Genomic DNA, 17,981 nt, shown 5'->3' with positions numbered 1-17,981 from the left:
GACCCCCCCCAGTCAAAAAACACTTTTTTGAAATAGACACTCATGCTTTCCAAGGTGTGATTTGGGGTCCTAAGGATGAATACAAAATTAATATTAACATCTTAAAACATGCCCCCAAATCACAGGACCCCAAATCACACCGTAGAAAGCATGAGTGTCTATTTCAAACAAAGTGTTTTTGACTGGGGTGGTCATATTTTGACAGGAGGATGTATAGGGCCTTAGTGATACTCCCAGCAAACACTCCCCACTGACAGGTAGTTACCCCCCCCCCCTTTTGATTTACATCAAAAGGGCATGTGAGCTCAAACCCACAATTCAACATTTTGGTTTTAAGATGTTGCTATTCATTTTGTATTCATCCTTAGGACCCCAAATCACATCTTGGAAAGCATGGGTGTCAAAAGAAAAAAAAAAACATGCATGCCAGTCTTGAGAATCACTAGGTCTCTACAGTACTCACCTCCTCCATGGTGAGTTGTTTGAAGACCGGGTAGTACTTATGGAGGCGCAGCCGACGCAGCCAGTCCAGGATGCCGTTCTGTTCCGGAGCGTTGACCAGGGACTGTAGGGGGGAGCTCTGGGAGTGTGAGTGGTGCAGGTGCTGGGACTGGGAGGAGTGGACCTGCTGGCTACCGGGCTGACCGCTGGTCTGGTGCTGCAGGCCATACGACAAGTAGTGGGACTGAGAATGCAGGTCGCTCTGAGTCTGAGACGACGGGTCTGACGACGGGGGCATCCCGGGGGCGGTGGGGGGCTGGGCCTGGGGAGGGAGCGAGGGCAGCTGAGGGGAATGCCTGAGGGGAGCCACGGAGGGAGGCAGAGGGGGGAGCGAGGGGAGGTGCAGAGGGGAGCGATGGGAGTTCAGGACGGAGCAGTGGATGCTCACAACTGGCTGGATGCTGGCCACGCCACACACCCTGAGACAGACAGACAGAAAGGAAAGACATCATAATGCTGTGTTAACCCATTCTGACCTGAGATCAGATTCTAAAAAATGTCTTCTACATCCTGACAGTTTTCCATTCTGACCTGAGATCAGATTCTAAAAGTGTCTTCTACGTCAGTCGTTCTTCGATTTTTCAAAAATAGCAGACCTACAAGCTCGTATCGCGCCACTCGGTGGCGCGATATGAGCTTGTAGATCTGCTATTTTTAAATAGCTAAAGCATAACATGATGCTAACACCAAAATGGGTGCCCGTTCAGAATGGGTTAAGCTTGTGGTACCAGGCAACCACACATTGTTATTGCACAAATTTACAAGTATACACGCTGTGAATTAATTTGTGATTTACTATATCTGTATTTTGTGCTAATGTCCCAATACTCGAGGTACAATTTATACCGGTCCGTAACAATACATTTCGACTGCTTTCATTCAACTGGCACTTTGTCATTGTAGGGGAACATTTTAGCTGATCTGCAAGCTCATGTATCGTACCGCGACGTGTTGTGAGCTTGTAAATGAGCTATTTTTGCTATGAACACAGGTGTGTCTTGACTTCGCCCATCGCCCATCGGTGTGCCTTAAGGCTTAAGGCACAGAAGGTTTGAAAACGATTGCGATAGAGAGCACCCTTATTACTGTTTCAATAACATTGCACACGCACACGCACACACACACACACACACACACACACACACACCTGAAGCTACCTATTACATACTTGAACTGCAACCACAGCCGTATTTTGTCTAGTAATGAAGGCTGAACTAGGTTTCAAAGCCTGGCCGACGGTACGTCACACAGACCTGCGGTGTATGTAAGTAAGTATGACTGTGTCATATCACAGCAACACAATTCAATGTTAGAAGCAGTGACATGCTTTGATCTCTCTAAACCCAAATTAAAATGTTTACATGCTCTCATTCACTTTGTGGTACCTGTGGTGGTAAGTGGTAAGTGGCTAAGTAAGTACAATTTTGAGGTATTTGACTTTGTGCTTCATGTGAGTTGTCAATTTCCAAAACTTTTACTTCTACTCCACTACATCTCTTACTCCACTATTTTTTTTTGAAAAGTTTAATTACTAGTTACTTTTATTATTAGTAACTAATTATTATTACAAAGTGTACACTTCTGCCCTATATATATATATATATATATTTCGGCCATTTGAAAATAGCCGATCTACAAGCTCACAAAGATCTGCTATTTAAAAAATATATATATTCATTTGAAAACTTGAAATGGGGCATTCTGCACAAAGAGTATTTTTACTTTTGGTACTTTAAGTAATTACTTAAGCCAGAATACTTTTATACTTTTACTCAAGTAAATATAGAATTCTGGACTTTTACTTGTAACAGAGTATTTTAACATAATATATTAATAATATTGTTTCCACTTTGAAGGATTGTCAATTCCATCTTTACCGGACGACACCGTTTTATATTGTGTTGACGATTCGGTTGAGGTTGCAACGTTTTTTTTATGTTAAATTCTTATCCCACGATTTTGTAACCCAGTTTTCTTTTCACCCAGTGCCAATTATCTAATGTAATCCTGGGCGCTACACTTCCTCTGCCAACCTGGGGGGGGCAGCGGACTGACCTCATGCCTCCTTCTATGCATGAGGAGTCCAAGCTGCTTCTTTTCACCTGACAGAGGGGAATTTCCCCGGCCGGACGTAGCGCGTGGAAGGGACACGTTATTCCGACCAGTTCCTTTCCCCTCCATCAGGCGCCCCGGCTGGCCAGGGGGAGGTAGTTTTAGAGACCAGGATTACTGCATGTTTTTTATGAGGGTATCTACCCTAGGGGACACGGGGAGAACATGCAAACTCCACACAGAAAGGCCCTTTCGCCAACCCCCGCCTCGGGTATGGGCAATTGGGCATTGATGACGCGGAGGAGGAAACAGTGCCCACAGCGTCCCCAGCGGGAATCGAACCCAGGACCTTCTAGCTGTGAGGCGACAGCACTACCAACTGTGCCACCGTGCCCCTATAAGCAACTTGCTTTTAATACTCTCCAGGATGCCCTGGTTGAGCTAAGACTTGTTTTAAATGCAAGTAAAACAAAATGTATGCTGTTTTCTAGGACCATGAATACTGACTTGGATAGCGTACTTCTGCAAGTGGCTCCACTATTGAGAAGGTCTCTAAATATAAATATCTTGGCATCTGGCTTGACGATAAACTTTATTTTAAATTTCACATTGTTGATCTTGTCTCCGAACTAAGACAAAAACTAGGTTTTATGTATAGCAATAAATTCTGTTTTCCAAATTCCAGTAAAAAAAAGCTATTATTGAGACCACTTTCCTCTCGGCCCTGGACTACGGGGACATTATTTATAGGTCTGCTGCTAAGCATTGGCACCTATCTTTATATAAAGCCATTGCTGGGATGCTCCCTGACTATTATTTGTTCCATGTTAGAACTGAACAATAGCACCTATCTAGTGATTTCTTACGGCTCAAGGACGGTTCCTCAGGCTCAGACAGAGTTGGGCAAAACAGCTTTCTCTGTCAGTGGCCCAACTTTGTGGAATGAACTCAAAACCTTTTAAAACTGAGCTCCCTGCCATCCTTCGGTCAGTTCAAAGGAATGCTCCAGAACATTTTTTCACCGTGATTGCTCCTGCTTCAATTGATTTTTTTTTATTTGATTGACTGGTTGTTCTGCATAAAGTTCCTCTGTAATTTATCCTGATTTATAATGTATTGTGTTGATGATGATGATGATGATGATGATGTATTGTGATGATGATGATGATGATGTATTGTGATGATGATGATGATGATGATGATGATGAAGATGATTTCTACATGTGAGACCACTGAACATGACGAAAGCGAGAGGGGGGATTTGATGTGCTTGTTTAAGCATCCCCTCAGGCTCACCCAAAGGTCCCAAGATCACGACCAGCAGTTAAGGGTGATTGGGGCTTTTTTGCTGTCTAAGCTCCTAGACTCTGGAATGTCCTACCCGAGGCTAAGCAATGAGCTGACTCCGTATCGCCTTTTAAATGACTCCTAAAAACATACATGTTAAATGCCCCCCTCCTACTAGTAGTAAGGGATACCGTGCAGTTTTAGACTGCGACAGTGGGGGCGCTACCTCAAGCGAACTTGAGCCACGAGAGACACCACCGAGCGTGCTAAAGTGTGCGAGTTGCCGTGTCGAGCGTTGCAAAGTTCGCTTAGCCAACTCAGCCCCGTTGGAGTTGTGACCCGACGTGGACAGAATAGTATTACATCATGTTCTGGCGAGGGCGTTTGCCCCGACTGGCACTCAAAGTGGCTACTGGCCAATCACAGCGTGTTCTTACTCAAACACACACTATCAGAGGCTGCATTATTCATGATCTGGACAAAAACAAAGCATATTATTACCAGTGAAGAGCAGGGATATCATTTGGCAAGAAGCAAAACATTTGTGTTGGATAACAGCCAAAAAATACTATTTGATGCATTCAAATGCATTAACTATTTACAAAAGTATTTTTTTTAATTTCTTCCCCTGAACAAAACAGGTCATCCAAAGTCCCATCTATATTTGTTTTTACAAAAAAAAGAAAAAAACATTTGCGCGAGCGCACGCGCACACACACACACACACACACACACACACACACACACACACACACACACACGCTTCCATCAATCACAACAAGAGCCCACATAGCCTGGATAGCCCCTGTTTGAAGACGTAGATGTTCATGTATTATGTGAGCTACAGCATGTACCGTATGTACCAACCTATGCAGACACCATAGTCTTAACTCTAATCGAATAGAGCCCTACTACATGTAGAATCAAAGGTTAGTCCACCTAAAGCGAGTCCAGGTCAAGACCAAGTCCGAGTGGGGGCGAGTCCGAGTCAAGACTGAGTGTGGGAGGGGCGGACGGAGGGACCGACGGAACGTGAGACCGAGTCGAGACAGAGACCAGATTTTCTTTCTTTATTCTTTCATTTGATAGAGGTACATAAAACACTGTGCGAGCAGGCAAGGTCCGAGACAGAGTCAAGTCCAAGTCAAATTAAGGGGCGAGACCGAGACGAGACCGAGTAAACGAAAATGTGGAATCGAGACCGGACGCGAGACGAGTCAAGCACTTGAGTACTACAACATTATCAAAGGTATTATGAATGTTGTTGTTTTCTACAGGTGGCATTCGGATCACAAGCTCGTTTGCTGAACCTCAAAGCTGCCAGCGGTTCACTTTTGTGTCTGATCCTAAACCCCTGCCTAACCCTGCTATTAGGGGAAGAGGGAGAGTCAAAGGGTGTGGGTGGGGTGTTGTACCTGCTGACTCCTTTGTACTGCAGCACACAGCCAAGATCTGAAAACACAAGATAAAAGCATTCAATCATAATCATCATCCAAATTGTGAAACAATGCCATATTAATAACAATACATATTTGATAGTCAATGGGTTTCCTTTTCTCTCTTATGATAGAAAACATTTGCAAATCAACCGTTACTTCAAATAAAGGTGTGTAACAATAACACATAAATATGTCATTTGTACAGTATATTTTTATAATCAAATAATAGTGAATTACTGCTAGAAAGAATAAGCAAAGGAATAAGCCAAAATAAATAAAAAATAAGAGTGTCATCTTGGCTTGGCTTGTGATTAAAAGGGGAAAAGCTTGTCCTGAAGGCTTCAAACTCTGCCAAGAGATCAAATCTATGTGAGATAGATTTGGTGCATCCTATCAACAAAGGTTTCAAACATTGCCGTCATGTGTGGCCACTATAAATCTGCGCGTATGGAACACAGGCAGCATACTTATGCCTTGAAGTGTGTGACCCAAGTACAGGGCTGCCATATTTCAGAAAATGTCAAGAGTGAGACTCTAGTGTCTTAATGTGTTTTTTTTTTGTTTTTTTATGTCGATTTGGCCCGTTTTAACGTTGATATTTAACCTTAACACTGATGTCTTCACCTCCATGCCAGCTGCTCTCCCTGCACTGACAGCCTCCTCATGCTTAAAGTAGAAATGAAAAAGATATCTATCTATCTATGCTCCTCAGACCCAGCCAGCCAGCCAGCAAGCCACACACATAGTACTCAGACCCAGCCAGCCAGCCAGCCAGCCACACACATAGTGCTCAGACCCAGCCAGCCAGCAAGCCACACACATAGTGCTCAGACCCAGCCAGCCACACAAATAGCTCCGTAAGGGCACTCAAAAAATCTTCAAAAAACTGAAGAGGCTACTGGAGATTGGAGAACCTGATTTGGACATGATCTGATGCAGGACAATGTCACTATGACAGAAAGAGAAGATGGGTCTGGCCACATTCATTCACCCCATAATCTCAGTGGAAATTGGGGAATATGTCAGAAAACTGGAATGTGGGAAAAATCCTTATTTTTACATTTTCTTAGTTCAAACACATCTGTGGGCTCTCTCTCTCTATGAACAGAAACAAGTCGCGATGCGGCCCCTCCCCCTTCACACACACACACACACACACACACACACACACACACACACGACTTTGTCCCTATAATGTGCACGGGCTATGGCACCGTTCCACTTCCTCATATCACGCAAGAGACGCCACACACCAGTATAGAAGAGAGATAGTCACAGGTCACTTACTCACTTGTTGTAACTTAATTGTGGGGGCTATATTGTCTTCCATGAAAAATATTTCGAAGCGATGTTAAACTCCGCATGGCTCATTTCCATGCGTCACACAGTCAGGGACCCTGCTGTTTACCCTCCTGCATATATCAGCGCTGCGAGCAGATCGGCTATTTTACCGTTTGTGAGGAGCGTGCGTTATTACGCGGCGGAGCCGCAGAGAAAATTGTTATTTATCATTATAAATTTATAATGCGTGTGAAATGGCATGTGTGGCGTGGTGCGTGGTAAAGGGTTAAATTGCGTGACTGTCACACTCAAAGGGTGAGACATGGCAGCTCTGCAAGTATGATACATGCAACACTGCCTTTTGTGGGCGTGCACCTTAGAGTATATATTAATATAGACGGCACCGGATTTCTCCCCGATCCACTTGCGTTACAGTAAGTAGCTAGCGCATGAGGCGATTTCACTCCTCCTTCCGGTTAGGAACAGAGTGCATTCTGGGATTGATTGGGCCCAAACACATGAACGCGCTGCCGTTGACTATCATTGCACGCGTTCACGTATGAAACAGCTCGTTCACGTGTCATCATGAACGTGCGCAATGATAGTCAACGGACCAGCGCGTTCATGTGTTTGGGCCCAGCGCTGCAATACCAAATTCGCCCACTACTATGTCCATTTCGCCTCAGGGTTTCCTCCGGGTGCCGTCTCTATTAATATATACTCTAAGGCGTGCACGGTAACACGTTACAGTAGACCTAGAGACACAGTCACATTAGCCTGCATGGCTCCCTTGGGGACTCCTGTGAGTCTGGCTCTCCCAGACATACACATAGTACTCATGCATGCACACACGCATGCATGCAAAAAGTATGTGTGTGCACAGTACTCACTGCTTTGGGGGGGCTATAAATAATACCAGAGATGAGGTCACACTCATGGACTCTCATACACGCACGCATGGGTGGCACACACACGGCACGCACACGCGCGCACGCACAGACACATTAATATGCGGTCGCCAATACTCCAGGCCTCCCAACACAAACATGCCACACTGAATTCCCATAGCAGACCAAAATAGAGCCCCGGCCGGCTCGAACACTCCCCCCCACACACACACACACACACACCTCCAGAACCCCAACTGAAAATCTCCCCCGACAGCCAGAGTCCTCTCTCACTACTCCTGTAACCTCACCTTCACTGTCATCATTGCCACCAACGACCTTGTTAAATCAACACTCCAGATCTTGCCGTTTGCTCACCCACCAAACCCCGAAAACCGAGATGCGGAAAACCCGTTCGTCCTGTTTTCGTTTCGCCTCGTTTGTTGGCACATCTTTTCTTGCATCCAAGAATAGAAAACGTTTTATTTATTTATTTGTATTTTTTATTCCCACCCAAGCTACAAACCCCTTGTGCTTCCTATAGTCCCACACCCAACCGCGATAATGTTTTTTGGCTAAAGTGTTCTTGCAGGAAACGTAAACGGGTGTCCAAAAACATCCGAAACAAACAGTTGAGACCACAGCGAGTTCCTCAACCAGTCGCCGCTTTGTCTCGCCATAAACATCAATGGAAAAAAAGTCCAACTTTCCTCAACTTTCGCACACAACCTTTTGATTGCTCGCTCCGCCTCTTGTTTCAGCAAACTTCACTCCTTGACGTAGAATCAGTGGTTCTCAACCTTTTCAGTCCGTGACCTCCCCAAAATAATCCTATTCGAACAGGGGACCCTGTGTGGATCCTGTTGAGAACCACTGCTACAGACAATGAATGCATGGTGGAATCATGCCAATTTCTTTTTGCAGATTTTCTTTTTTGGGCTTTTTATGCCATAGTGAAGTAAGTTAGACAGGAAACGGGGGAGAGAGAGTGACACACAGCAAAGGCCATCGGGACTCGAACCCGCAACGTGCTGTCAGGCTACAACTGGAGCCTAGGTGGCCAGACCGCTGGCCTCTATGTATTGTCTTTACATGTTGTTTTCTATGCTACTGTTCTGTTCTTTATGTAAATTATTTCCATGTTGAACAGGCTGTGAAAACAAACATCCCTCTGGGATCAGCGAAGGCTAATCTAATGTAATCTTAGTATCTTACTGTTGCTGGAGGTGAACGTAGATGCCGTTGCCACAGGAGCCATGGGAGGGGAGGAGGGCGACGTAGAGAGGGAGGAGGAGGATAGAGACGGAGGGCAGGCGGGTGGAGGAGGAGGAGTGGAGGAGAAGAGAGACGAAGGGCAGGCGGGTGACGAAGGTGACGGAGGAGTGGTGGAGGAGAAGAAGAGCTGGACAGACGGATGCTGGAGGACGTGGCAGGGCAGTGCAGTCAGACACCTGCATGGAGACACAGTTATGTTGCGTTCAGATGAAACGACGCAGTCTAACATTCATTGTCAAGCTACGAAGCAGCTTCATCGCCTGTGTGAACGCACCATTACCCACACAGGCCTGATGGTGCGTTCACACGGGCAGATGCAAAGATACCAGTTATTGTCAATGGAAGCCAGCGACGTGAAGCTACGAAGCACATTCGACGTTTGTATAGTAAACGATACAAACGTACAAATTGAAGCTGAGCTGGGTTCAACTTCCAGATGCAAAGCCACAAAGCGTTGCTCTTGTGTGTCGGAGGCCGCCGCGTATCCAACACATGCCACTACGGAAGCACACTTGATGGCGTCAAGGATGGCGTAAGTGACAAATTTGCTGTGGCCTTTGCATCTCTGCATATGCCCTATTCATTCCATTATTCATCTATTCGTTCATCTATTGAAAAATGTTCATACATTTACAATAAATAATGGAAACAAATAGTTGTGAGCTTGTAATTGGCTATTTCCACGATTGTGGCCATATGATAGTACAATACTTATTTAGATTATAGGTACCGGTCATTTTCAGTAATTTCATTATTCAAGTTGGCCACACTTTAAAATCCATACACGTAACGAACGCATAATTAATGATGAAATCTGCTTCATCTGCTGGCACTCAATTGTGGGCAAATCTTTGAATATATTTTTAACTCAAATCTTTGCTTCCTGGAACAAACATATTTTGAGATGGGGGTCGTACTGTACATATAATTTGGGGGATCCTTGACATGAAAAAGTTTGAGAACCACTGATATAGAAAAAATACGTTATTTATATTAGTTGAGATTGTGAAAACCTTTTTTTTTTTTTTTAATCGGCCTCGGTTCTTCTGGGTTATGTCCTTGGAATATACTTAAGTATATGATAATATCGTATTAACCCATTCTGACGGGGCACCCATTTTGGTGTTGGCATCATGTTATGCTTTAGCTATTTAAAAATAGCAGATCTACAAGCTCATATCGCGCCACCGAGTGGCGCGATACGAGCTTGTAGGTCTGCTATTTTTTGAAAAATCGAAGAACGACTGACATTTTTAGAATCTGATCTCAGGTCAGAATGGGTTAATCAGACCAGTGTGTGTCCGGCGGAAACCTCGTATGAATCTGATCTCAGGTCAGAATGGGTTAAGTGTCATAATAATAAATAACTAACCTGGGGTCCAGCTCCAGGGACTGAGAGAGGAGCTTCTCTAGTCCTTCCTCGGGAAACACATGTGACAGCTGAGGGACACATCACATCACATGACCAACTGGATACTCGCATACACTCAATTTACAATTTAGGCCTTAGGATCACAAGTAAACCAAGATCGTCCGTCTTAACAGTAGAATATGCGTGCACTCCACGCAATAAATAAAATGACATACACCACAGCGATATAACAATGCAGCACAGTAATACAAACGGATACTAGAAGAAAACTATGAAAAGCATATTAAATAAATATATCCACGTCACGTGTGATCTTGATGCTGCTGACCTGGGAAAGCAGCTCAGTCACCTCCTGTTGTGTTCTGACCACCGATGACACACATCCATCTGACCAAAAGGCCTGGACGTGAGAGAGACAGAGAGAGAGAGAGAGAGAGAGAGAGAGACCAGTGGAGGAAACAGTAGGAATTAGGGAGCCACCGTTAATCGGGCAAAAGTATTTAATTATCATACGTCATACGCTTACCCTCTATTATCTAATACAAATTATTTCAAATGGAACAAAAAGGGGAAAAGAGCAGATCTACAAGCTCCCACCGCGTCACAATGTGATGGGTTGTGTGCTATCTGCTTATTCTGCTATGTTCACTAGTTTGGGTCCCGGGAACATGTCGAATCTCTCTCTCCCGTTTTGAATATTTTGTTTTTATTTTACATTTTCACAAAAATACACATCACCGCAAACCTGAAAAGTGTGGGAACCACTGGAGGAGTACACTCACCTCCAGCACAAATTCACTGACGTCGTCAGACTTCAGCGTCACCGCCCTGAGCGCCACTTTCTCCATCACCACTGAAATGACAAGGGAAACGCCATGTGTCAAGTCAGAAATAATCAGAATTATTACCTGTGTGTGAGAGGGAGTGTGTGTGTGTGTGTGTGTGTGTGTGTGTGTGTGTGTGTGTGTGTGTGTGTGGGTGTGTGTGTGTGTGCGGAGGCGTCGTTTCCTTTACCCATTACTGTCGTCTGCTGTGTTTGACAAGTATTGTACTGTATGTATTGCAACATATTCTACCTTATATGCACCTTAACTGTAACTGGCTGTTTTCCTATTGTGTGACTGCACTGGAAATGTCCTTTGTACGTACAAGGCATTCTTGTACATCACTGTTTATGTGGACATAAATAAATATTCCCAAGTGCGTGCGTGCACTGTAAGTGCCTTAATGTTTGCCTCTGCCACAAAGACATGCCACGTCTAGTCCATTGGCTAGGAGGAGGTCCATTACAGTAACTAGAAGGTGAGAGTTAAATAGATGGGAATGTTAACAAGATGGGGGTGTGTGTGTGTGTGTGTGCCTCCAGGTACTTATTTAGACATAAGTGACATTAGACTCCTGTCTATCTGAAACCACAACAGATAAACATGCAGGGATAGCACAGAGAGAAAAGGAGAGAGAGAGAGAGAGAGAGAGAGAGAGAGAGAGAGATGAGGGAATTAAAACATAATAAAAAAAGATGCAACACACCTGCAAACAACTAGACAGCTTAACGAGAGAGAGAGAAAGAGAGAGGTAGGAACTCAAATTATATAACAGGTCGTTTCGAGGAAGCAATCCTATTGGCTGAAATAGCCATCTAGCCGTGCTTAAAGGACCACTTCACCACTTCTTCATATAATAGGTCCTCACTAATAATCATGATAAAATGGCACGATTTGTTTCTACTCAGTCTGTGTCTCATAGGAGGACTGTGGGCAGTTTAGAAAGTGTCTTCCAGTGACATCATCATTAGGCAGATTCCTTTTTAAACAAGATTTAACTAGATTTTCATTATCGTGAGAACGATGGCTTCCATTTTCGCATTGCAACTTTTCAGGACTAGAAAGCCTGCAGTTTCTATTAGCTTGTATTCCCCACCGATGATGTCACTGGAAGACGGTTTCTGATTTGCCCTCAGCCCTCCTGTGAGAGACAGACAGAGTAGAAAACAATTGCGCCATTTTTTCATTATTATTAGTGAGGACCTATTATATGAAGATAGGTTGAAAAGTGGTGAAGTGGTCCTAATCAAAACATAAAAATCTGATCGAGTCTTGCTGCTCTCCCAGACAGGGTTGCTAGGCTAGAGATTTTCGAGGGAAATCTTTGGTTGTAGACTAGTGGCTACATAAATTATGTCATTAAAAAATTAAGGATAACTGTCGCAATATTATACTCGAGGGTCGTGCTTTGATGTCATTAATGGCACTTCTGCGTTGCTTCGTAAGCATTAATGGCGTGCCATTAATGACGGTAAAGCACACCCTCCTCCTGTAATATTGCTTAAATGTATGAAATGATGAAATGAATAATGGTACATGTCAGATATGATCCGGACAAACAATCTCACCAATTTACGACCCGTCTGTCTCGCTCTCCCTTACACGCACGCACGCACGCACACACGCACGCACACACGCACGCACGCACACATGCACACGCACAGACTCCAAACATCCCTCGCCACCTTGTCTTGTGCCCGCTGGGCAGCAGCTGTGGAAGTCTCCGAATGCCTGCTGTCATACACACTGATCCAGGCTTCGGGCTACACACACGCGCACGCACGCACCCACGCACACATGACCCCAACTGCACAGTAAGTAGTAACTCTTGCGGTGTGTTGTTCGCATGTTAAAATGATGCATAATTATAACAAACAACAATAAAAGATAATGTTTTACATTCACCTCTCGACAAATGAACCCACCCCCAGATAAATCTTTATCTCTCTCGATCTCTCTGTCCGTCTCACTCTCTCTCTCTCTCACTTCATCTACCATTGATGTTTTTTGTTGTTGCTCCAGACAAGGCAGGGAGTACACAAACATGTACAGTAACACGAGGTGTACAAAAGCATGCAGTGCCGTCCGTGCACAAGGTGTGGCTGCTTCAGTTTGACCTGAGTCAGCAGAATACTGCAAACACCCACAAGTTCTTACAAAGGGAAATTATTCCACAAACTTAAAGTAAGTGTGCGTGTGTGTGTGTGTGTGTGTGTGTGTGTGTGTGTGTGTGTGTGTGTGTGCGCGCGCGCGCGCGGTGTTTTATGCTGCCGACAGCTATGCAGTGTGACCATGAGGTAGTGAGATAGTTGGTTATTGTGTTACAGACAGAGGCTGGAGGCCAAGACAACAGACTGACAGACTGGCCCCCATCGAATACTGGACAACTCACCTCGGTGCTTGCCTGTTTTTCCTCCCGGAATTTTCACCAGTGAGGGGGATAACTTTGATACTCCTGTGGAAAAGCTATATTATTTTACTTATATTGACCCTAAACAATTTAGTATTATTTAGTATATGTAAGGTTTTGCCCACTCAAATGGTACCTCATCAGATAATCCCCACATATCCTACAACAACTTCTGTGAACAGACTTCACTGTAGTAGCACTGTAGGGCGCGACCCACGGGTTGAGAACCCCTGCTAGCGCTATAGATTGACAACAGGGGCCTGCCTATCAGGTGCTGGCGCAACATAATGACTTTGCCAATGCCTCTTGGTCACAGACTGCTTGCTGCCGAGGACAATAATGTCACACATAGAATGCGTGATCCTTTGGCGCAGCACTTTCACCATGATCCTCTTTCAAAGGAGCTTTTGGGGGAGTGAGAAATAGAGGTATCATATTAAGCAGCCATATGGAAATAGCTATATATAGCTCTGCCAGCTTCTGCACAATGCAAGATTTCCCCTGAATGCCCAAATGAGTGCTGTCATCGATGCTCAACGGTCTGTCTGTTATGATGGTTGATGGTCCATAGGGTGGCTGTGGCTCAGGAGGTAGAGCAGGTCGTCCAATGATCCCTGGGTCGGCGGTTCGAATCCCGGCTCCTCCTGTCCACATGTCGAAGTGTCCTTGGGCAAGACACTGAACCCTACATTGCCTCCAATGAGTCGGTCGGTGTGAGCTCGCCACCATTGGTCTGTGAATGTGGGAAGTGAGGACGCTGGCGTCGACTGTTCGCCGCTTCACCTTGTATGAATGAATGAACCATTGTAAAGTGCTTTGAGCACTTGGAAAGGTGCTATAAAAATGCAATTCATAAAAATGCAATTCATTATGGTGAAACAAGTACCATGCTTGGGAAATAACATGCTGTAATTAGTAACTAGCCTAGCCTAATATTGACTTTCCTACACCACTACGTATTGGTGTGCTATAATCACTGGCGGGCTCAGGCCAGGGAACGTTACTGTCTGCTTCCACACGCTGAATTGCCAATCAGAGTCATTTTTTAATGTTTGGTTGCTTTCGTCTTCGCATATAAAAACTTCCAGGAGTGGACTAACTTGTGGAAAGACATGGAGTTGGAGTACTCTTAAAACACAGTCAGACGATACATTTTTCTAATGTGACATTTCAATAATATCAACATGATGTCTTCCTCAGACTCCAACTCCAAGACGCCAACTTTTTCTTTCCATGAATTAGTCCACTACTCCTGGACAATTTCCTGGAACATTTTTGTCCTTGGTTTTCGGAGCACGCCTCCTCATTCTCTCTCATTTCTGTAGTAATAAATAATAATAATAAGAACAGCATAACAATAGTGGAGAGTTTGGAAGAGACGAGTTTGCGGGGTGGGGGAGGGGAACAAGTAAAACCCCCTGGTGGGTTTATACTATGTTAGTTAAGTTGACATTCTTCCAATTGTGCTGGTGAACTTCTTGCATTTAAGCTGACGGCAAAAGTCACGCTTTGCCAACGTTGGTCGACATCGCCTGGACAAATCACCCTCGGTAAACATACCTTTAAACCATGTCACTTTCACTACCAATTTCGCTCTCTCTTACATTATCCGAGCTTGCGTTCACCTTCTCACACACACACCCTAAGTAGGCCGTAGGCTAGCATTCTTCCAGCTGAGCTGTGGTGTTCAAATGTGTCAAGCATGTCACATCTTGTCCTCCTGGGTCTGAGTGGGTGTCATACGCCCACAGACATTTCATGCACAGACTGTACAAGCACAGGTGGGGGTTGGGGGTGGAGGTAGTGATGTGCAGACAAACGGAGACAGTAAGAACATATAGCACAAGACCACGGAATGGGAAAGAATGCACACGTTTCCTGGTATGCCAACGCTATGCCAAAACTATCGATTATTTATATAGTGATTAAAGCATGAAATTAGAATAATCATTAGATTAGTGTAGAACGGTCCAAACAGATTATTTTATTAACCACATGAACCCGTCGGGTCCCAATGTGGGCATTGTCATAATAGGCAAGCATTTGCACATAGGTGACAGTGTGAGATTGTAGAGCTGTATTGATCAACCGATCTCCCCAAACACGGTGAAATAACACTGATTGGCAATTCCGAACATACACTACTAGAAAACCCCTAAATCCGTACATACTGTATTACACGTTAGAATCCTCCCCATAGACGAGGGGCGCCTGTCAACTGTCTCAAGCGAACTTGAGCAACGACAGCCACCACCGCGCAAGCTAATTAATTGAGCGAGTTGAGGAACGATAGCCACCACCGAGCGAGCTAATTAACAGAGCGAGTTGAGCAACCGACTCAGGCCCGTCCGAGTTGCAACACGATAGGTACAGAATCGTAAATAATGTTGTGCATTTGCCCCAAATTAGATAATGGGATGAAAGCCACGCCTCTGTCTCAGTCAAAACAATAGGCTATTACTAGTGCAATATATATGGATTTTGGGGTTTACTAGTAGTGCATAATGGTGTAGTAGTATTGCGCTAGCGTTCTTCTTTGCCCGGTATCTGATTGTTCTATTCGAGGAAAGAAGCTTTTTTGCAATCTATTCCCAGTGGCTTTGAGACTGCTGAAGCGTTTTCCATGCGGCAGCATCTCAAACAGGCTTGGGTCCTTCAAAATTCCACAAGCTTTGCTGACACAACGATCGTTGTACAGGGCTTCGATGGGGATTTGACTAGATGTTTGAATGTTCATGGACCATGGTGGAAACAAGTATTTGGTGCTTTTGTGATTATTATCATTATTATTTTTTAATCAATCAAAGATAGATGCAGACCAACCTTGTCCTGCTTTGGCCTGGTGGCTCTTTGCTGGCCCCGGCCCATCCTGGTGGCTCTTTGCTGGCCCCGCTGGCCCTTCCTGCCCTGACGCCGAGGAGGGCGAGGTGGGAGATGGATGTGGGGGTGGAGGAGGCTCTGGGCGAGGAGGGCTGACGTTCTGGCAGCTGGCCTGGTCTCCTCCTCCTTGCCCATGATGCACCACACCGACCGCTGAGCCCAGCCCTGATCCTGCAGGGCTGCTCTCCTTAGCTGGACTCTGCAACAGAAAGGTTAGAGGTCATCAGTGTGTCCGTACAAATGTGTCCGTGGCAAAGACTTGGTCTTGTCTGTGGCACATTTTTACACCATTATTAATGTTCTTATGCTGTAGGCCGTGTTGGGACCCATGAAAAAGTGCTTAGAAAATGAGTTTCGTTCCCATGTCAAGCGAACTACGCATTCAATGCATTTTTTCATAGATAATACCCTTCTAGACTTTGGGTAAAAAGTTCTACTCATAAAAACCTGCTGTTTTTTTTTTATAGCCATAAATGTATAAACAGTTTATAACCAAAAAACGAAAATCGTGTGCTGCTGTTTTTGCTTGTAAAATGTGTTTTTGGCAACAATTTTTTTTTCTCAAATGTCAAATGCATATACATAACATCTGACATAAGTATTGGTGCCTTTAGTTTACTCAGTCATATGTGAATTTATATCATGAAATGTAGCATATTTGTTAAAGAATATGCTTCAACTTAAGTGTTTGCCACACAGTACAATGAAACCTACACAGTAAATTGTGTCAAGAGCTTATGTTTCATACATAGAAAATGTCTCATCCTAATGTGTAATGAAAGGTAGAAAAGAAAATCAGGGCACCTTGGACCAACATGGCAGAAAATCTATCAAAATGTTACCACGCCCCCTAAATTGGAATAATGCAACAAATGGACAAGACTAAGAATTAAAGTAGTAGAGGTCAGAATTATTACAACATATGGTATGAAACATTTATTTATTTACAAGTGGGTCACAGCAAAGGGTCACAGCATCTGTCATCTGTACATCCACCCCCCCGGCCAAGGAAATATATGAAAATTGAAAATACAAAATAACATACAAATGCATAATAATTGTTGAAAAAAAAAAGTAGTAGGCCTACATGGTAACATGTTGGGTTACTCATCCCTATCACTTTCATCAGAGTCATCATCCCATGTAGGCCTACCTCTTTCTTCTGTTTCCTTTGACACATTTTCACAGTCCTGGCAGTGACATAAATCAGTGCAAAACAGTTTTGCAGACATACATGAACATCTTTCAGTCTCACATTTGCTTTTTTTGCAATTACAGTGGACTACCTGCAACACACTATCAGGGGCAGGATTTCTAGTCATCCATTGTACTGTTAACTCCCCATCCTCCATGACCCATCCACTGCCAATGGGTGAAGGAGCACACATCCTACTAGTCAGAGAACGTCTCATCACTGCTGCTTGGTAGTTTGCCCTTTTGCAATGTTGGTGGAGAGCATCACTTGTTGGGGGAATGTACAGTTCTGGCAAAGCTGATGATGCCGTACAGAATGATTTGTACCTTGCATCATTCACGTTTTTGGCAGATGATTGGCCATACAGGTAGCACACATATTTGCTCAGTGTGTTGAAAGTTGACTGGTCAAGGTTAAAACTGCTGCCAAGATGAACCTGCTTGGCTTACCTCAGTTGACTCAAAGAATGCCAAAGAGGTAACCTAAAAGTTCCTCAGACAGATTGAGGCGCAGCTTCCTCAGTGTAAGCAGAAGTCTCTGAGTATCACTAAGTGACTGTTTTGCAGGAGGTGGTAAAC

At 44.4% G+C, this 17,981-nt stretch overlaps 1 protein-coding gene across 3 annotated transcripts in view; it reads right to left on the bottom strand.

Annotated features, from left to right (window-relative positions):
- The window catches only part of zcchc14 (zinc finger, CCHC domain containing 14), a 45,827-nt gene that overhangs the window by 13,487 nt on the left and 14,359 nt on the right, over nucleotides 1-17,981 (bottom strand). For all 3 annotated transcript variants that reach the window (XM_083762515.1, XM_083762513.1, XM_083762514.1), the window contains exons 3-9: nucleotides 16,152-16,407; nucleotides 10,877-10,947; nucleotides 10,423-10,494; nucleotides 10,095-10,162; nucleotides 8,663-8,898; nucleotides 5,256-5,292; nucleotides 464-920 (exon numbers count right to left, since the gene is read on the bottom strand). In XM_083762515.1, coding sequence (XP_083618641.1) covers nucleotides 464-920; nucleotides 5,256-5,292; nucleotides 8,663-8,898; nucleotides 10,095-10,162; nucleotides 10,423-10,494; nucleotides 10,877-10,947; nucleotides 16,152-16,407 — 1,197 coding nt within the window. The remainder of the gene's footprint in view (nucleotides 1-463; nucleotides 921-5,255; nucleotides 5,293-8,662; nucleotides 8,899-10,094; nucleotides 10,163-10,422; nucleotides 10,495-10,876; nucleotides 10,948-16,151; nucleotides 16,408-17,981) is intronic.

The sequence above is a fragment of the Protomyctophum parallelum genome, assembly GCF_964188405.1.
Source record: "Protomyctophum parallelum genome assembly, chromosome: 4".
Lineage (NCBI taxonomy): Eukaryota > Metazoa > Chordata > Actinopteri > Myctophiformes > Myctophidae > Protomyctophum > Protomyctophum parallelum.
This window is presented reverse-complemented; position numbering and strand designations above follow the sequence as displayed.